Source organism: Anabrus simplex, chromosome 7, assembly GCF_040414725.1.
Source record: "Anabrus simplex isolate iqAnaSimp1 chromosome 7, ASM4041472v1, whole genome shotgun sequence".
Classification (NCBI taxonomy): domain Eukaryota; kingdom Metazoa; phylum Arthropoda; class Insecta; order Orthoptera; family Tettigoniidae; genus Anabrus; species Anabrus simplex.
In genome coordinates, this window is record NC_090271.1 from 112,490,716 (window position 1) to 112,513,562 (window position 22,847).

General features: G+C 36.5%; 1 protein-coding gene across 2 annotated transcripts in view; it reads left to right on the forward strand.

Moving 5' to 3' along the window:
* Positions 1–22,847, forward strand: part of LOC136877312 (juvenile hormone esterase) — a 138,229-nt gene that overhangs the window by 62,136 nt on the left and 53,246 nt on the right. For both annotated transcript variants that reach the window (XM_068228502.1, XM_068228503.1), the window contains exons 3-4: positions 4,533–4,718; positions 11,539–11,747. In XM_068228502.1, the coding sequence (XP_068084603.1) occupies positions 4,533–4,718; positions 11,539–11,747 (395 nt within the window). The remainder of the gene's footprint in view (positions 1–4,532; positions 4,719–11,538; positions 11,748–22,847) is intronic.

The following is a 22,847-nucleotide window of genomic DNA, read 5'->3' on the forward strand; positions in this document are numbered from 1 at the left end:
TATGCGCTTGACGTCCCAAATACGTTTGCAGAAATGGGAAAAAATGACGTATAATGAATCACAATTACACACTATACTTGTGACTAGCTGTCCAGAAAGGGACCTAAAGTACATTTTAACCATGTTTCTTTTCCAGCCTGCTGGAATCATTTCTTCCAACAAGATATCTCTCATTATTTCATATACTGATGTAGCTGCAGTGATGTAGTTAAAAAATAATCTCACACACACACACACACACACACACACACACACACCAAAATCACAAAAGCACTTGGAATATATACATAAATATTTACAATTGATTGGCGAAGCAGTATCAGTGTGGTACTGTACAACTGATCTATGATAAGTCGCTAAATCAACTACTGACTGTCAACACATCACTTTACTAAACCACAACTGACCTGCCATAGCAGTATCAACAATACAGCTTCTGTAACTGTAGCCACTCTCGAGAGCATGTCTACAAATAATAATAATAATAATAATAATAATAATAATAATAATAATAATAATAATAATAATAATAATAATAATAATAATAATAATAATAATAATAATAATAATAATAATAATAATAATAATAATAATAATAATAATAATAATAATAATAATAATAATAATAATAATAATAATAATAATAATAATAATAATAATAATAATAATAATAATAATAATAATAATAATAATAATAATAATAATAATAATAATAATAATAATAATAATAATAATAATAATAATAATAATAATAATAATAATAATAATAATAATAATAATAATAATAATAATAATCAGGAAAACAGTAAAATAAATAGGGGAAATAGAAAAATATCAATGTAGTGGCAGTTTCACATCTAAGCTTGGGAATAAGATGGTTGACTTATAAATACGCAAATCAAACCATATGCAAGGGAAACAACTTATAGGCCTAACAATGACAACTACGGACAGGATTGTGGAATGTGTTGGAGCCGTATTGAGGTCCATGGGGAAGTATGCCGTTATAGGGAAGAAAACGTTTACAACAATCACCCTCAACTCAAATATTATTAAAATTAACAAAAGAAAATTACAAGAAACAAAGTTAATAAATGACAGAGCAGCTGATACTTAACACATTAAAACAAAGGATGTTTAAAATAGACTTCTGTGAAAGATATAGATCCACTAAACCAAAATAATGACATAATCAGGATACTTGAGTAAATTTGTAAAACACAAGGTTTGTACAGAATTATACAGAGTTACAATATATTGTCAATAATAAAATGCAGGTGACTGTCTGGCAAAAACAATCACACAGAGAATTAGTGATGACGGGAATCTAGGGCAAACTCCGACACATTGAATTTAAATCATTGAAAGCTACATTAAATGAGAAAATACCGAAACACTAGAAGGAATTAAATAAAATCAACATGATAGAAAAACATAGAAATAGCACTTACCAAGAAAGACAGGAGTTCCCTGAGGGGAGCCCTCAACTGTGACCACTCACAAGGATTGTCAGATGGTAAAGACGCGGCCGAATTGCATCACATACACGAAGCCGGCAGAAGGCTGGAAATGGCCCAGTCGCAAATAACCAATAGGACGATGAATTCCTCTAGATTACCATTTTTCACCAATTGGCAAGGTCGTTATTCTGACCAGTCCAATTGCATGACCATATATGGTCAGTTAAAGATAGTTAGCAATTTCACAAGTTCTCAAACATTTCTATTGCAACACAAAGTTTTCATCATTGGACACCACATGTGCAGTATAGGATGCCTCAAAAATAAGGCACCTTACAAAATTACAATTCTTGATGTACAGAATATACAATGATAATACTTTCAGTAATTTTTCTTCTTCATACAATAATAAAAATATAATTTTGAATAAATTCTTCAAGTTATTAAAACGTCCAGAATGTCTTTTCTTCACGCTTCTTGAAATTAATTTAAATGATACACATTAAAACACAACTACATAAAATTTAAATACAAAGGTCACTTAATCGCTCTTGCTATGTTAAAAATATTCAGAAGTTCACAAGTCTCAAATATTATTCAATTTTTGAGGTTTCCCTAAATTGCATAAAAGGAATATTACAATAATCAAACATAATTTTCTTCCAGTTACATAAAAAAAATTCCAGCAGAGTCCAGAGTCCTTATTTCTTCATTTTTCACAATACTAATTTTTTTAAAGACCAAAATGAAATTTTGCTGTCTTTTCTTGGTGACACACAGGTGACAGTAACAACTCACTGCCGATCCGCAACCACCACAGAATCCAAACAGCTGAAATGCAATAACATCACCAACTGACTTCCATCTACTTACAACTCCCTTATTCCGACATAAAATCAGATATTTCTAGTTTACTAATTAAAGTAAATTGTTGATCGACAATAACTATTTCATCTTTGATAATTTACAATCAGAACGGTTTGGCTATGGGGTCACTGGCCTCTGGCATTTTGGCCAAAATATACCTGGATTTCTTGGAACACACGGCAATTGATAATGATGTGAGATTCAACAATATTCAGATGTGGGCCAGATATGTGGATGATACATTTATCATCTTAGATGAACGCTCCACCGATGCACCAACGACACTAATAGATCTCAATAACATTGATCCTAACATTAACTTTACATTAGAATCAGAAATTAATGGCTCCATCAATTTTTTAGATTTAACAATCACCAGACTTTCCTCTTCTTTCTTACATAGAATTTTCAGGAAACCCACCCAAACAGCAACGACAATTAAACAAGACTCAATGCATCCTCAGACTCAAAAACATGCCTCTTACAATAACTTAGTGTACCGCGCATTTAAAGTCCCCTTGTCTGAAACGGATCTGAGTAGGGAATTGAATACCAATCGTGCTATAGCTAAGTTCAATGGTTATAACAACACTTTTATTGAATGCATAATCAATAAATTTAAGCATCGCTCAAAATCAAATTTAATAAAGGATAAATCAAAACCACAATTGTTTTCGACTTTCACTTCTGATAAAACCATATGAAACGTCACCAATGTTAACATTTCTTTCAGAACTAACAATAGAAATTCAGATGTTCTATACAATTCCAGCATGATTAATAGCTCTAACCCTTTCTCAAAATCAGGTGTGTACAGATTTAGATGCAATGATTGTAGCAGCTCATATATTGGGCAAACTGGCCATAGCATAAAAATTAGGTACACGGAACATACGAACGCGATTAGGTATAATAGATTTTCCATGGTAGGCCAGCATATTCACGACACTAAGCATAAATTTTTCAGAATAGACCAGGATATTGAGATCCTTGACACGCTTAGCAAGAGCCCTCTTTTAGATACTACCGAAAGCTGCTACATTAACTTAGACCAATTTTTTAATTCAAACTTTAATTTAAATGACATCTCTGAGAAACCAAAAATCTTGTTTGATGTTCTCATTGTGCAGTGTTCAATTTATTCAAAATTCTGGAAAATAGCTCAGTCTTTCAAATAGGATGAAACTCTTTGACACGATATTCCCTCCTACCTCCTAAACCTGCTGATCCCACCCCATTTATTTGCCCCTCCCCTTCCTCCTACCTAACACTCCTCCCTCTTCCCTTCCTTTCCCTTCCGGTCCACATGTCTTCCTTGTGCTTGTCAGTTCCTCTTAAACTCAACTCTGCAGTACATAAACCAGTCAACCAAAAGGTGATCTGTTCATAAAACTTTACTTTCTTGCCTCATTTCCACTATCCGATTTAACTCGTTTTTATCTTCCATACTACAGGCCCGCATTGGATCGAGAATATTTTAACTTCTTGAACATACAGTTCTGGTCACAAGATCCACTCGCTCCAAAGAAATATGACATAACATCATACTTAACGAAGATTGCTTTTATATGTATTATCTACTGACTTGTATTGTTTTTACGCTCCCAGAGGAACATCATCCACTTCTTTCAACATATTCACATTACTGCATCACACCTAGCATATATTTCTCTACATACGTTGATGCCAATGCTGTACAAAGCACCCAAATCTAACAAAAATTTTTAAACTGTTAATGACTTCAAACTTATTTCTACGAGGCTTACGAACTTTCGTTTTTTATTTCATTAGTGACTAACAAGTTGTCAATCTTGTACTAATTATATATTCAAACCTGGACATTTAGCATAAATATGCTTTATATTTTAAAATGTTATAGATAATTTTAATTATGAGGGTCAATTTTATGTGTTTTAACTTTAATGAGTATCTTTGTGTATGACCCTATTTGGCTGATGATGACGTCCATGGATGTTGAAACCGGTACCATTTAATAAATGATGATGTAATTTCAATCAACAACATATTTTGTATTGAAAAGGTGGATCTTGTATAATTTAACTTATTGTTTTGTAATCTCTATTCAATACGGACCAAACATGAAATTCTTGACTAGAATTCAGGAACGTTTGCATGGTTGGAACGTACTCACAAATGAGCTCGTCATAGTGGGAGATTTTACAGTCCTCTGGTTTTCTGACACAGGTTTCCTGAACATGCACAACAAAGATGTGCCCGGGAATATGGGTCTCAAGGACCAGGTGGCAGCATTGCGCTGGGTGCAGAAGAACATTGCAAAATTCGGTGGAGATCCTAAGCAAGTGACTATCTTCGGTGAGAGTGCAGGAGGGGTCTCAGCACATTTCCTCATGCTATCACCAATGACTAAAGGCAAGTACAATATACAGTATGTAAGACCATTTACAGTGTGATTTATAAAGGTTGCACAGAAGCTGAAGTAGCTCATAGCGGGGTTGAAATACAAATAGGAATGTACAGAAACCCTGAGTCTGGAGAAGCCTGGGAACTGAATATGGTGGAGAATGGTTAGAATAGCCTATGAAATAGTGATTATAATAATAATCATGGTTTTATTCACTACTTTTATGGTTTTTGGAGGCACCAAGGTGCAGGAATTTTGTCCTGTAGGTCTTCTTTTAGGTGTCAGTAAATCTACTAACACAAGGCTGATGTATTTGATCCCCTTCAAATACCACCGGATAGAGCCACATTCAAACCTGCCAACTCATGCTTAAGAAGCCAGTGTTTATCACCTAAGCTACTCAGCCCGGTGACAGCAACAGCCTTTTTAAACAATATTTAGTGTCCTCTGTCTAACTTCGCTGTATGCACAAATGACTATCACTTCACTGATTGTAAGTTCTTCGTAATTTTTATCTATTAGCTCTTTAGTTGTATATCTTGAAGGAATTATATAATGAATTATATATGAATTATGTAACTTCTTAAAACCACTCCCCTCCACAGTGACGAAGGGATTACAAATGTAGAGCATTTTGGAAAAATAAGTCAAATACATTGTCTATAACGTCATCCCTGACATTACCAAGCTTGCCCCGACACAGAATTTGTTTCTAAGTAAGGATGGGAACGATATATTGGTTTTTATGAAATACCAATATTTTCGTTTCAATTCATCGATATATTGATACAGAAATTTTGATTCAATTTATTGCATAATATATTGGTTTTTCCATAAATGAATAATTTTTTCTTTTGAATAATGATAACTGTTCAATATAACAACAATAGGAAATGGACCGGCAACACCTGATCACAAGAATGTAAAGAAGCCCATTCGGAAAGTATGAAGAAATACTGGGCTGATCGAAAGAAGAACCAGAAATTAATTATGCTAACATGGTCCATAGTAGACCCTAAAAATAAAACAAGGAAAAAGTATTGTACATTCACCAAATGGTGGTTCCAGAACTATTGTGGTGAAAGGACGAAGCCATAAAAAATATTAAAGATAATAATTATGGAAATTTCTATAACTTGTGGTTTTTACACAAAATATTAGGAATATTATTTTGAAAATTAATTCTTATAATAATGCTTTAAGTGAATTCTTTTAAAATACAGATATTTAGGCATGGTGTTCAAGATATATTATTTTTTGGTAATATTACTAATTTAGCAATTTTATTAAGAATACCAAACTAATGCAGTAATTAGTAGTTATATAATATTAATTCCAGATGCTTGAAGCAAGAATGTAAAAATTACCAAAGCTATCATGAAAATTATTGTTGAGGATAACCTAACCTTCAGCACTGTGGAGGGGATTGGATTTAAGTTGATGACAGTTACCCCTCATTATACAATTCCTTCAAGATATACAACTAAAGAACAAATAGATAAAAATTATGTTTATGTATCCATTATGAAGTAACATCTTTGTTGCATTAACAACAGAAATATGGACACACATTCAGATGAAAATATTTTAGGGGGGACTCTGCACTTTGCAAAGGAGCAGGAATTATATTCAGTAAATATTGCGGTACATGAGATGAGCGAGTCACACACAGCAGAATATGTAGGCTCAAAGTTGAAGTTCTGAATGAATTTGGAGTTCCAAAAGAAAAGTAACTGCTGTTGTTACAGACATTGGTGGAAATATGGTTAAAATTGTAGTTAGTACTGTATATTTGGAAAAATTGCCATATAGGCCTACCATGTTTTGCACATATATTTCAAATTTGGCGTGTTAAAACTACTTCCAAATTTCAGAAGGCGTTAATGAGATAACTTCAAAATGTAGGGATTTAGTGTCTCAGTTTAAACATCATGTAAGTTCAAGTGATGAACTAAGGAAATTGCAACGAAATTCAGGAATCTCTCAGGGGATGTCGTAGAAACTCATTCTAGATACAAAATCCAAGATAGGACTCTGCATTCCATATGCTGGAAATATTTTTGAAAGAAAGGCATTGTAGGATAAGTTGTTCTTAAATACGTACGTGTATCAAATCAAGTGTGTAGTTTGTTAAAACTTGCTATATTCTGAATTCTGTTTACTAGTTGCTTTACATCACATGGACACAAATAGGTCTTATGGTGATGATAGGATAGGAAAGGGCTAGGAGTGGAAAGGAATCTGCCATGATCAGCATTTGCCTGGTGTAAAAATGGGAAACCATGGAAAACCATCTTCAGGGCTGCTGACAGAGTGGTTTAGAACCCACTATCTCCCGAATGCAAGCTCACAGTTCTGCACTCCTCACTGCACAGCCAACTTGCTCGGTCTAAATCCTGTTCCTGTATCCATAGCCTAATACAGATCCATGTAGAGTTCATTTAACTATTTTCCATTATATATTTCTTTTTAACCTTGCCTTACCTGCAACATAATTTAATTTAACTAGGATATTCCTGCTGTCTAACACAATGCAACACAGTATTATAGAAAGAAACCTGGACTGGGACACAGTGTTAGAGGAGGAGTGGTGGAAAGACCGAAGAAAGTGGAGAGAAAACATATTTGCCCCTACCCGGCTACAGCTAGATAAAGGGAAATGATGACGAGATGTATCCTGCTGTCTAAGTATATGTGTAAATATGTATTGCTTAACGTTAGCAATAAATATCGATGTTGTTTCAATAAATCAATATATTAAGTACAATACATATCGATTACCAAAAAATGATTTGCAATATATTGCAATATCAATATATTAGTATTTAAATTATTTCCCCCATTCCTACTTCAAAGATGATATTTTAAATAAGTTGGGATTTTAAAGAGAGAATGTGTTCCAAAATGACATTATCATCAAGCATACGCAGTCACAGAATGCATGCTGTTCATGATGAGATGTATGAGATGTGTGTTATGCTTTATTTAGAATTGTACATTCTTGTTTGATAATGTGACAGTTTGTTGTAACTCTCTAGTGGCAGGAAGTGAAGTGTCATTAAATCAAACAAAGATTATTTCATCTGATGGAAAGGCCACTTATTCAAGTTGTGAACGACCCCTTCAAAACTATATAGCCTGTTACTAGTATACAGTATTCTATTCATTAAAGCACAATTTGTAGATCAAATGGGTCCACAATACACACAAATGATTAATATCAGCTGCAAGATCAATTCAAGACTCAAGAATACTTGTTTATTATAAGGACATTGGTATAGTCCAACACCACCATTCACAATAGTTTTAAGGTGTTATTTTAATTCCAATTTTAAATGAGTAGTCTGACAATTCAACCACACTGTTTTAGATTAAGTCTTTAAAGACATACCAATTTGTAATATTTTATTGGCGTTCATATATAAGCATGTATTTCCAATTTTGATCATGGCTGAAGATGACCTAAAATAGCAAGGTCAAAACTAGTATCAATATTAATATAAGATACAACATTAATCTAATGGAATTGAATAGGTGGACCTTTCTCTACACTTTTATAGTGATCAATTGTCAGAACGGATCGTAATGAAATTCATAACTTATGAGAAATCAAATAACTTGCCGCTTTGTCTTGGCAATTCCCATTTCTTTCTTTTTTTTTTACATTTTGTTTTACATTGCACCGATACAGATAGTTCTTATGGCGACGATAGGATAGGAAAGGCCTAGGAGTAGGAAGGAAGAGGCCATGGACTTAATTAAGGTACAGCCCCAGCATTTGCATGGTGTGAAAATGGAAAAACCACAGTAAAACACCTTCAGGGCTGCTGACAGTGGGGTTTGATCCCACTATCTATCAGATGCAAGCTCACAGCTGTGCGCCCCTAATCGCATGGCCAACTCGCCTGGTAATTTCTGTTTCAATTGTAATTGCAAACAGATGCAATGTCATAAAGTGATGTTCATTTCAGTATTCAAAGTTCAGCATGCCATCAGCATGGCACATTACAGGAATAAGTGTATATTTTGTATTTTAGTGTTTGTAAATATTTAATTGCAATCTGTTTCGCTAAACATGTTTGACCGTTTCATGCTACATCCATGTGATTTGAATTCAGTCCTATGAAGTCCATTAACCAGAGACATGAAGCAATGAAATTAGAACACCTAGTTTCAAATGCTATTCAATCACAAAACATTTTGTTCCTCCGGGCCGGATGGTAGTAATTTTGGTAGATACAATGCCTCTTGCTCGCAACGTAATACATTCTTGTTCGCAGCATTATTGCTCTTCAAAGGATGGTGTTGATGAAGTTATGTGTCATCTCAACTCTCAAAAAGGATTGAAGAAGATTTGTACAACAAATTGCAGCAGCAGGCAGTGTAAGGATAATGCACATAGTCAGATCAACTCCTTTCCTCTTTGATAACCTTCCTATCCTGGATCGAAGTCAGATAAGTAAGCTCATTAGGGAGCAAATTATTGTAATATCTTCATGACATTCATTCCACTTATATGTTAAGTAATTTTTAATGGTCACTCTGTTTTAACAGACATAATATAATCTTACTGATTATTTTTAAATTGTTAAAACTTGTTCTTTTCTATGTATTATTAGACGTTTTTATATTATATATAATGGGATCAGGGCCCTGACCTACCTTGGATTAAGTTATCATTAGCTGATGATGCTTACAAAGCATGAGCGAAACATGTCCAAATTATAATACCGGTATCTAATTAATGGTTTTATCCTGAATACAAAGGATTGCCATGTATTGGAAAGGTGGTTTTCCTTAATATAATAACTTCTTAGCATAAAGGGTAGAATCACAAGAATTAAAAACTACATTGATGCATTCAATAAGGAAACCAATGGTACTTTGCAAGAATTGAAGGTTAGGTATGATGCAGTAACAGTGCTTGAATCAAAGCACGGCACAGTTCAAACTGAACTCTAAGTATAAGACACTAATTCAGATCATACAGTGGATAGACAGAAGTAAAAACAACCTTTGCATTCGTTAAGGGTGAAAACTCAAGAGTTACTGACCCCTGATCAAAGGACTACTCCATGGTACCTAAGTCGTCTACTCCATTAACTTCAAGGGCTAATAGTCTCAATAAGGTCACTAATAACAATTTATCAGCTATCTAACTCCCTAAATTCAGTGGGAATGATGAAGACTGGATTCCATTTGCAGATAATTATAAATTGCTTGTACACAACAATGATAGCCTAGGTACAATTCAAAAGTTTCATTATCTTCTCAGCTCAGTTCAAGGCAGTGATAAGTCATTAATACAACATCTGACAACTACAGAAAGCAATTAAAATGCAGCTTGGGAATTCCTTTGCAGTTGATTTGAAACTAAGAAAATTATAGCCTCAAGTATGTTAAGGACATTTATTGAATATTAAAGCCTCTGCAAGCTGAATCTGCCAGTTAAATTAAAAATAGTATACAAGCTCTCAAAGCATTATCCTTAGATCAGCCTTTGGAAGAAATAATTTTAACACAACATCCACTCGATAGAATTGACACTGACACTAGGAGAGGTTGGAAATTAGAGACAAGTCCAACAGAAATTCCTTCACTTCACAGTTACTCAAATTCTTAGAACAGAAATTTATGGCACTTGAAAATATTTAAACCAGCATCAAGGTTCAAAGCAAATCACAAGCTAGTAACACCACTACAGCTAGGAACAAGGTACCAGCTTATTCTCATTTAGTATGGGTTAAAGCCTAATGTGCATGTTGCAAACAAGGCCATCAATCAGGATTGTTTGCATGTCTAAGATTTCAAGAATTAAGCCCTCATAGAACTCAATTTGTGCAAGAAAACAGCCTTTGTTTCAATTTCTTAAAGCCAGGACAAACAGTCAATGTACATTGAGCAAATCTTGCAAATATGATAGGAAACATATCTCATTATTGCATGAGGACCCAGAGTAACAACCATCTTCATGAACATACATCACAGACTAACTATTGCTAGTGTGTATAGGCTACAGCCAGAAAGCCACACAGTAATATTTTCAACAAGCCTTATGTACTATTATCAGTTGCTGTTGTGAAGACGAAGGACAGAAATTGTTCATTTCACAAGGTTAGAGCTATTCTTGATAGTGGCAGTCAAACACACTTAACCACAGAAGAACTTTCTAACAAACTCATGTTAAAATGCAACAAAGAAAACACAGCTATCTCAGGCATTAACAATACACCATCAACTATGAAGCACAGTGACAACATCGAAATTAATTCGACAGTAACACCATTCAAGGCCATACTAAACTGTTTAGTTGTTTCTAAAATCATGAGGCAAAGGCCTTCAATGCAACTCTATTACAAATCATGGGGCATGCCAAGCAACATCACACTCACGGATCCACATTTTTATCATCTGATTACTGGATCAGCTCACTGAGACCTCACAAACTATATATCTGTAAAGTGTCATGTATTTTGTATAATTGTAATGTGTATGTTGGTGGATATTTGTGTGTATGTATATCTGTATTGTATCAATGCTCTGACACAAAATAATAATCCAGGAAATGTTGATTTGTTAATTGGGGCAGAATTATTCTACCCTATCAGCCAGGCTACAAACTATAGTTGGCTAGAATTATAATTATTAAATTAATGTCATATGGTTCACCTTTTCAATACTATAATATGCAATATTTTTTACTTACATTACTAAACGAGGGACCACGAAGTTTATATCCTATGATATGATAAGTACGTGGCCACTGCTGCAGACAACATAGACTAGATCATACATTTTGTCACTTGTCATTACCTGGTGCCTTCTCAGGTCTGTTTCAGCGCGTGATCTGTCAAAGTGGCGTATCACTCAACCCATGGAGCTTTAAGTTGTCTGTCTCAGAGAACAACAAGATTCTGTTGAATTTTGTGGGCTGTGGAGACTTAGAAGGTGATGAACTATTGAAGTGTCTAAAAGAAGTACCAGTAGAAAAACTGACACAGATCCCCTTGGTCGGCTTGAATACGCCAACAGAAGAGGTATGTAACTTAGTTTAAAAATGGATTAATCTGCTAAATTATAACAAATTAAAAATTTATTTAGCTTAAAATTGGCTATCAACTAATAATAGAGTTGACAGCCAAAATCTCAAGAATCTTATAACCCCTCGAGTCAAAGAGAGTAGTGCTGCACTTTGCGTGCGCACGTGTATGAACCACAGGCTATTTTTGTCTCAAAGTGCAGGACCCTGTTGTATCCTTCCCTGGAGTGGATCTGTCGATCAGTGATTGATACTGCCTGTAGGATAATTCAAGCCTTTGGTTTATAAATGGAGTGTGTATGATAGAGAAATGTATGATAAAATTATAAAATTAGGAGTCATTACAGGTGCTTCCAAGAATCTGCTAATTTATCTACTTAGGACTGATTTGGTGTCTACTGACAGTAACCTGCCTTTCAAATTTAAAAGGAGGCAATTCCCATTATGTTTCACTTTCTCAATAACCATTAACAAACCACAGGGTCAAAGTTTTGACAAAATAGGTATTTACTTATCTCAGTGCATTTTTAGCCATGTTCAGTTTTATGTGGCATTTTGTAGAGTTAAAACTGTGAGGGATGACAAAATTAAAATTATAACTACATCATATCAGGGTCAGTTCCCTGAAACTGAAGGGTATTTCACAACAAACAAAAAAGAAAAAAAAAAACTTACAATGAAATACTAAAATCAGTCAATGAATAGGGCAGTCAAATACAATCATTTACAGTGAACTGTAGCCTACTTTATTAAAGTGATTAAAACAAGACCGTTACAAGCATGCACAAGAATATTATGATAGGGCAATTGCCAAGATTTAAAAATTCCACATGTATAGTTACAACGAAAGTGTAAGTTTAAAGGCAAATAAATGGTCTTCAGAGTTCAGTATATTTTCTTCTACCGAGCTCGATAGCCGCAGGCGCTCAAGTACGGCCAGTATCCAGTATTCGGGAGATAGTGGGTTGGAACCCCACTGTCGGCAGCCCTGAAGATGGTTTTTCGTGGTTTTCCATTTTCACACCTTAATTAAGGCCACAGCCACTTCCTTCCCATTCCTAGCCTTTCCTATCCCATTGTCACCATAAGACTTATCTGGGGCGGTGCGACCTAAAGCAAAAAAAAAAAAAAGTGTGTTTTCTGTTACTTTTCTCACAATTCCTGTATCATCACTTTCATTTTTAGTTTCTGTTTGCAGCTATTGCTGCAACAGGCCACTAGCAAGTTTCTAACTTTAAAAAAATATATGCTGATTCACTCACTCATTCACACGTCACTCACCACACAAGTCAGCTTGAAGCACTCAGCAATGAACGTTGAATTTTCTACAAGAACGAAAATCTCTAATGGTAGCAAGGAGGGTATTCCCCAGCCTACCAGCAATGAGGGCCGGCCCCGTGGTGTAGGGATAGCGTGCATGCCTCTTACCCGGAGGCCCCGGGTTCAATTCCCGGCCAGGTCAGGAATTTTTACCTGGACCTGAGGGCTGGTTCGAGGTCCACTCAGCCTACGTGATTAGAATTGAGGAGCTATCTGACAGTGAGATAGCGGCCCCGGTCTAGAAAGCCAAGAGGATTCGTCATGCTGATCACACGACACCTCGTAATCTGCAGGCCTTCGGGCTGAGCAGCGGTCGCTTGGTAGGCCAAGGCCCTTCAAGGGCTGTAGTGCCACGGGGTTTGGTTTGGTTTTACCAGCAATGACTATGAAGGGGTGGTTGACAGCACTGGAGTGACTGACAAGGGGATTATGGCAACTGTGACTCATAGATCTGAGCCAAATTCAGTACAGAGATGGTGACAATGAGTCTTGTAAGAGATGCCATTATTTATAGACCCCCAATATAATACGGAGTGCAATTTGTCGAGCATTAAATTTTAAAATATTGTTTGAATTCAGTGCACTTCGAGGGACTGCTGACGGGTGGGAGAGAAAGGATGACGTGGCACTAAGCTGCAGTGGAGAGGGGAGGCGAAGTAGCCAGTGATTGTGGTGCCATGAGGTTCATTGACGTTTTTCAGCACCGCACTGGGAAGATGAGTACTTGATATCTATGCCTAAGAGGAGTACTGTCAACATATATAAATGGACTGAAAATCAAAGGAAATTATTTTTATGAATTGTAATAACCGTAGCATCATTCCTGTTGAGATTTACTTTATGTTATGTACAGAAAAAATAGTTATAATAGCTCCTACAATGCTGCTGTTGACAATGCAAATCTTATTGCAGTTGTGGACCACTCTTGGTGGGTGCCCTTTCCTAGTAGACTCATGCATAGTCTATATAAGTGTATCAATACATAATGTACACTATATTATATAAATTTTACATCAACTGCACACAGACGTATGTTGCAAATATATATGCCATACACACCTAGCTCCATTATGTAAACGGACCAGTATAATTATGAAATATTCAAAACCTGACAAACTACAGTACCGGTATATACAAGTTGCTATATATTATATAATCTGTAGACTATACACTTCAAGCCATTACATTATGGCCACCTTCCTAACATGACGTAGGACCACCTTTTGTCCACAGAACCGCGGCCACTCGGCAAGGTGTCGATTCAACAAGGTGGTGGAAGGTATCCTGAGGTATCTGGTACAACAAGCACAACAGCAGACGGTGGTAATATGACACGAACCCATATGGTGTTCATATCAAGGCTATTAGGGGCCATGGCACTTGAGAAAATTCGCTATCACGTTCTCTGAATCACCCCTTCACAATTCTCGCTGCGTGGCACGATGCATTGTCCTCTTGGAAGTGGCCACCACCATCAGGGAACACTGTTGACATGAACGGATGGACTTGGTTCCCGAAGACGTCTAGATACTAGATAAATGATTTCAAAGAAATTGGAAATTTATTGAACGTCTCCCTTGGTAAGTTATTCCAATCCCTAACTCCCCTTTCTATAAATGAATATTTGCCCCCGTTTGTCCTCTTGAATTCCAACTTTATCTTCATACTGTAATCTTTCCTACTTTTATAAACGCTACTCAAACTTATTCGTCTCCTAATGTCATTCCACGCCATCTCTCCGCTGACAGCTCGGAACATACCACTTACTAAATTTCTAATCACGGAAAATGAAGCTGATTACTTGCAAAACATACCACTTAGTTGAGCAGCTCTTCTTCTTTCTCTCAATTCTTCCCAACCCAAACTTTGCAACATTTTTGTAACGCTACTCTTTTGTCGGAAATCATCCAGAACAAATCGAGCTGCTTTTCTTTGGACTTTTTCCAATTCTTGAATTAGGTAATCCTGGTGAGGGTCCCATACACTGGAACCATACTCTAGTTGGGGTCTTACCAAAGACTTATATGCTCTCTCCTTTACATCCTTACTACAACCCCTAAACACCCTCATAACCATGTGCAGAGATCTGTACCCTTTATTTACAATCCCATTTATGTGATTACCCCAATGAAGGTCTTTCCTTATATTAACACCTAGATACTTACAATGATCTCCAACAGGAACTTTCACCCCATCAACGCAGTAATTAAAAGTGAGAGAACTTTTTCTATTTGTGAAACTCACAACCTGACTTTTAACCCCGTTTATCAACATACCATTGCCTGCTGTCCACCTCACAACATTATCGAGGTCACGTTGCAGTTGCTCAGAATCTTGTAAATTATTTATTACTCTATACAGAATAACATCATCCGCAAAAAGCCTTACCTCCGATCCCACTCCTTTACTCATATCATTTATATATATGAGAAAACAAAGGTCCGATAATACTACCTTGAGGAATTCCCCTCTTAATTATTACAGGGTCAGATAAAGCTTCACCTACTCTAATTCTCTGAGATCTATTTTCTAGAAATATAGCAACCCATTCAGTCACTCTTTTGTTTAGTCCAATTGCACTCATTTTTGCCAGTAGTCTCCCATGATCCACCCTATCAAATGCTTTAGACAGGTCAATTGCGATACAGTCCATTTGACCTCCAGAATCCATGATATCTGCTATATCTTGCTGGAATCCTACAAGTTGAGCTTCAGTGGAATAACCTTTCCTAAAACCGAACTACCTTCTATCCAACCAGTTATTAATTTCACAAACATGTCTAATATAATCAGAAAGAATGCCTTCCCAAAGCTTACATACAATGCATGTCAGACTTACTGGCCTGTAATTTTCAGCTTTATGTCTATCACCCTTTCCTTTATACACAGGGGCTACAATAGCAACTCTCCATTCATTTGATATAGCTCCTCCGACCAAACAATAATCAAATAAGTACTTCAGATATGGTACTATATCCCAACCCATTATCTTTAGTATATCCCCAGAAATCTGATCAATTCCAGCCGCTTTTCTAGTTTTCAACTTTTGTATCTTATTGTAAATGTCATTGTTATCATATGTAAATTTTAATACTTCATTGGCGTTAGTCTCCTCCTCTATCTCGACATTTTCCTTGTAACCAACAATCCTTACATACTGCTGACTGAATACTTTTGCCTTTTGAAGATCCTCACATACACACTCCCCTTGTTCATTAATTATTCCTGGAATGTCCTTTTTGGAACCTGTTTCTGCCTTAAAATACCTATACATACCCTTCCATTTTTCACTAAAATTTGTATGACTGCCAATTATGCTTGCCATCATGTTATCCTTAGCTGCCTTCTTTGCTAGATTCAATTTTCTAGTAAGTTCCTTCAATTTCTCCTTACTTCCACATCCATTTCTAACTCTATTTCTTTCCAGTCTGTACCTCCTCCTTAGTCTTTTTATTTCTCTATTATAATAAGGTGGGTCTTTACCATTCCTTACCTCCCTTAAAGGTACAAACCTGTTTTTGCATTCCTCAACAATTTCTTTAAACCCATCCCAGAGTCTGTTTACATTTTTATTTACTGTTTTCCACCGATCATAGTTACTTTTTAGAAACTGCCTCATGCCTGCTTTATCAGTCATATGGTACTGCCTAATAGTCCTACTTTTAAGACCCTCCTTTCTATTACATTTATTTTTGACATTTTGTTCCAAGATTATGTATGAAAAGAAAAGGAAGAGCAAAAAAATATTCATCAACAGGAGAGAAATATGTTATCATTAATGTTCTGGAAAATCTCTTTAAGACATGGCATCAAAGAAAAGGGGTTGGCTCCAGGATTCTTGCCAAACGAAATGTTTGGAATGTTGTTCTTATGGTGGCTGGTAATCCCACCCCAGCCTGTCTCCTCATGACATTGTGCAATTCTGGAAACCCTAATTACATCTACAAGTATCACAATTGACTGGTGTATTTCGGCTTCGTGGTCAGGTAAAATTAAGAAAGTGATCACAGACAGTAGTGAAGATGGGTCGCTCGACAAGTGTAACGGTACACAGCAGAGCTGAACAGTTTGCGAGTGAAGGTTTGTACGTTTCGGAAAGCAATATTTTAATGTGTAAATTTTGTAATGTTCGTATCGAGTGAGAGAAAAAGGACACTGTCTCGAAACATTGTTTTAAAAATAAGGAACATTCAGAACGTAAATTTAGCACTCTAATAGTGAAACGGCAGGCAACAATAGAACTCTCATTAGATATGCAAAAGAAAGCTAAGAGTGAAAAAAATAGAATTTATTCACGAAATAATCATGAAATAACAGCAATGCTACTCAAAGCCAACATCTTGCTGGAGAAGGTAGACGACCTTGCAGTCCGGAAAGGGCTTCAAAAGTATCTACCAGGTATGTACAGTCTATCAGTTAAACCTCCACAATCAACGATCAGTGATTGTAACGAAACCTTTAATGAATAATATTAGAATTTCATTCAAGTGAAATTAAAGCGAAATGGCAATATCTATTTCATGAAATAATGCAAAAATTAGTATCCTTCTCACAAAATCATTAAAAAATTAATGCAAAAAAACGTGCCTCTAGAAATTGGTATACATGCACTCAGCCATCGGCGTGATGAACCAGGAATCTGGATTCGTGACCTTTTTCCAATGATCTACAGTCCAGAGGCTATGATTTTGTGCCCACCTCCTGTGCTGCTTTCAGTGGAGTGCAGTCAGCACTGGAATATGACTGGGTTGTCGACTCCCATGTGCAGCAGTGTTCGATGAACCGTGTGCTGGGAAACATTGGCCAGGTCATCACCATTGTGCCTGTGGCCCTACAGTCACCCTGAACAGCCTGTCAGCCTCCGCTGGCCACCGACACCAGTGAATCCCTATCAACATATGGCTGGATGACACGCATTTTTTTTTTTTTGCCATCGTTGCACCACTTTCAATATATGCTCACAACAGTGGCACAAGAGCTGTCTGAAAACCACAGCATTTCAAAGATGCTCGTAACAAGGCTCCATGCCAACACAATTTACCCTCTATCAAACATGGAGAGACCGGCCATTTTTTCCATTCTGACACTGGGGACAATAGTAACGGCAAGCCTAGAGGTGTACCCTATGCTAACAGCATGTCACATGTTACTCTCCCCACTACAGGTGCGCTAGATGTTCCTGGGTCGAGGTGATCATAGCTCATGGCTCATTTGTGTATATGAACTGTATTGCCCTAAGGGGATTTTTAAAGGGAATACATGATTCTAAACAAATGCAGGTATGTGTCCAATGAATTAACAATAAGGTATAGAGGCAAAAAAAAAAAAAAAAAAAAAAAAAAAAAAAAAAAAAAAAATGGCTGTTTTATCATATCACCAATTTTAAATGTTACACGAATGTCTCCCCCAAATTGTGGCATTCGTGCTTTTATTGGCTTTCTGTCTGTTGATAGTCATCACCTTTGTCTTATTCCAAGCCGCATTCCCTATTAATCAACAACACACTCCCCATGAGGATCTGTAGTTCCTGTGCGCTAACTGTTAGAATCGGCGTTGCCTGTTGCTATAAGGGTACCCTAATGGAAAGATTTCCCTACCGAGGGCTACAGCAGATCCACTAATTGATTGTGTGTCTTCCTCGGGGTCTCCTGCCATTCATCATAAGCTCCTCCAGGGTGCCAGTTCTTCTGATGATGTGTCCGAAGTACTGGTGGCTAGCCTGGCTGATCTGCTCAAGGAATGCATAGTTCTTCCGGTACTGATGTACTGGTATGGTGTCCATTCCAAGAATTGTACCCACACCTCAACTCTCCATTTTCTTTTATCTTGTTTTCTTTGTAATTTTCATATCCTCCCATATTCTGCTCAGCTTTATGGTGGCTGGCCTAGGCATGGCCATTCTTCTCTTGATTTATTGGAACACCCTCCTGTATTAGAAAACACGAAGCACAAGTAGACAAATTTCTGAACAACATTGAAACCAGCTATCTCCTTCACCCCGAGTTGATTGGCTTTCTGTCTGTTGATAGTCATCACCTTTGTCTTATTTATTTCCAGGCCATATTGCCCATCAATCAACAACACACTTCCCATGAGGATCTGTAGTTCCTGTGCGCTAAGTGTTAGAATCGGCGTGCCATCAGCGTACCTAAGGTTGCTGATCATCCTACCCCAATTAGAAATAATTCCTTTCCAGTCCTCAAGCACTTTTCTCATTACGTTCTCAGTGTACATATTGAAGAGGATGGGTGAGAGAATACAGCACTGTCATGTGCCAACTTCTGCTTTGAAATTTCTGGACATTGGCCTTGGTTGACCAGAACAGTCATCGTGTTCCTCTGAGAAAAATTCCACACAAGTACTACCAGATGCTATGGAACTTCTATTTCTAGAACAAAATGCTCCAGAGAGGTGTCCATTTTACCAAATCAAATATCTTGGTGTAATCAACGAAGCAGAGAAAGGTCACAACATTGAACACTGGCCTTTTACACAATCTGCTGAACATTCAGAATTTGTTCCCAGGTGCCTTTTCCTTCAAGGAAGCCACATTGCTCTTCAGCTATTTCAAGAACTAGGAACTTTTCAGCTTATTGTGGAGTGTTTTTCTACCCATATATGTACCCATAAAAAAGGTATGCCCGAACTCACTCAGGATCGGCTCATGTGACTCAGAGAGTAAATATTGTATTTAAGCAATCTGCCCATTCAACATGTATATATTTTTTTTGATCAAGAACATGTTTCTTCCACTAAGAGGCATCATCAGCTAGTATAATTCATAAAATACATCAGATATAAAATCACATTAATAGATTGGTAAGACATGAGTTAAAATACACTATCATAAACAAGGACATTTAAAATAAAATAATTGCAAACTTGATTAAAGTTCCAAGTCATGTTGCCAATAATATTGATGAGAATGGCACATAAAACTCTTGATGAAGAAGTCCATAAAACTAACAGTTGCAATATTAAAATCCTTAAATGACCATTGATGTTGAGTAAAATCCTTGAATTACAATATTTCATGACAAAGGATCCTTATAATCTTTGGAAGCAATTCCTTTAAATTACAATGAAGAATGAGTGCTTCCGGTTTCTAAATCAAAAAAGGCCTGAAGTGGTAAAGTTTGTTGTAGAAGTGAATATGGTAAGTCTGAAATTGAAAGAAAACTAATGTAAGTGATGAGAGATGGAAGATGGAATAATATACAGTATATGATCCAAATTGTGTTACTTACTCCTTTGTTATTGACCTGATATGACGAAGAGGACTCACCTCTGCTGAGGTATGCGTCTAACTGAATCCAAGCAAGTAGTAGCTATGGTGAGCGGGAAGTGTGGAAGGAAAGTGGGAGGGCGTGTTCTGGATGGAGGAATGACCTGAGTGTCATTTCAAAACAGTGGTAGGCTTGATAATTTATATTACATTTGGAAAAGATAACATAATTTTAAAATGATGAAACGCACATAATGTATTGAGCATCAACATCATAGAAATTACCAGTCTCGATCTTGCACTAATTAAAAACGATTCACATCATGCAACACATATGGCAGACCACTCCTGCACTCGTAAGCATAAGGGTTAAAATGAACTTCTAAGTAAGCTTTAAGGCTTACCTCAATATTTACTACTTATGCTTCAGGTCGATACGATGGCATGTTGTGGCATCTGAAATGTCTATCACAGCATCTTCTTCATTAAGTTCTTCAGAAATTTCTTCTAAATCACAATCAAAGAAAGTGCAGAGGGCCTCTCCTGTACTTGTGATTTTCTTTGGAAGGTGTGTATCGTTTTTAAGGCTGAGAAGCTTCTTTCAATGGAAGTGCTAGTTGTTGGAATGGTGAGAATGAGGTCAATCAATTTTGTTGCTTCTGGATATGCTTTATTAATACCACTGGTGTGCAAATATTGGAAGAGGTCATATGAACTATATTTCACAAGATCTGATTTTGTGTACAGGACAGAAAGTTCACTTTTAAGTTTTATGCAGTCAAAATTTCATCCATAGGTCTTCACTGACAACTATAGGCACTATTCGGGAACTTCTTCGCAAAATTGTTAAACTGGTTAATATCAATTAACTGAAGGAAATTCAGGTTGTTAATATCAGAAAATCTGTCTGATAACTGCACGGACATGATGTCAATTATTTTCAAATACAATTGGAGGTACGATGTTTTCTTTGTTCCTATAAAATCAATTCTCTGGCGCTTTTGAGGGTAATCTTATCTCTCTTCATTGTCTTGCAACTTTGACCACATAGTTACAAAATTATTTCTGGTCATCTGCAAAAATGCTTTAAACTGTTGGATCTCTTTGGAGCAGAAGGCAATATCACACAAAAGTACCTGATACAGAACATTGTAATGAGGGAGCACTTCAGCAAATAAATTTAATTGGAAATAGAAATCAACGTCTTTCAGTGTAACATAGTAACACTTAGCTTGAAATCTCGTCCCACCATCCCATTTACCAGCATTATCTTTAATTTCTCTGAAGAATTCAAGAAGACCTGTATAGATAGAGGACACAACTTCAACCCGCCTACCAGCATTATATCCATCGGGTAAGTTGTACTGTTGGTAATCGTCTTTGTATTACTTTATCAAGGGAAGCGGCCCATTTAAGGGATGATGAAGAAAATCCCTGTTAACCTGGACAAGGTCTGAAAAAATATTTTGCATTCTTTGATGTGGTTAACAGATTGCTGTAATTCGAAGTTTAGCCTATGACCATAGCAGTGAACAAATATAGTCTGATCATATTTATCCAAGACTAGCTTCTGCAATCAACTGTGCTATCCCGGGATCACTGCTGCACCATCCGGCTCCACAGCTAAATGGTTAGCATGCTGGCCCTTGGTCAGGGGGTCCCGGGTTTGATTCCCGGTGGGGTCGGGGATTCTAACCTTAATTGGTCAATTCTGATGGGTCAGGGGCTGGGTGTCTGTGTTGTCTCAAGCATTAGAAATCATCCTAGGTAGGGCCCCATCGTCACAGACATGCAGGTCGCCTATACGGCGTCAACTTGAAAGACCTGCACCAGACCTCTCCGGAGGCCACACACCATTATACTGCCGCACCATCAACTGTCTATCCAGCTAACTTTCTACCACACTGAAATTCTTGTTTAGATAGAGAAAGAGCAAAACAGTCACCACTTACATCACTGAATCTCAAAAATCTCTCTTGAATTTTGCCTTCGGGACTAACATATCCAAATACAGTCAAAAGTTGTGCTCTGGTAGAAACGTTTGTACTTTCATCCGAAATTGTGGAAATAAAGATTACTTTCTTAACCTAATCTTTAATTTTGTTGGTCATAAAAGTAGCTATGGCTTTCTTCTTTCCTCAATTTTGGCCATTTAAGGACCATGGAAAGTGCATTCATCTTAATTCTTTTTTTCTTGACTTCCAATAGTTCTTCACCCTTTCACTTTGCTGTTTCCTCCTCTCTTGTGACCAAAAGTTATTATTATCTTTCCTCTTTTTCTACTCCTGCAAACCCTTGAAATTTCGTATCAATCTTCAGAAAGTTGTTCTGTCTTGTATTACATTGTCTGTTATTCCAATCTCTGTCATATCTTTTTTTACTCCTTGGACCCATTACTTGCCGTTCTTGCTCTTATAAACACGGTTAAACACTTGTTTTGTCAATCTACTGTTATTCATCCTCAATATGTGACCAAAAATTTTAATTCTCCTCTTTCTGATCGTGTCTAACAGCATTTCATTTTCTTCATCCATGTATAGATCTTTATTCCTC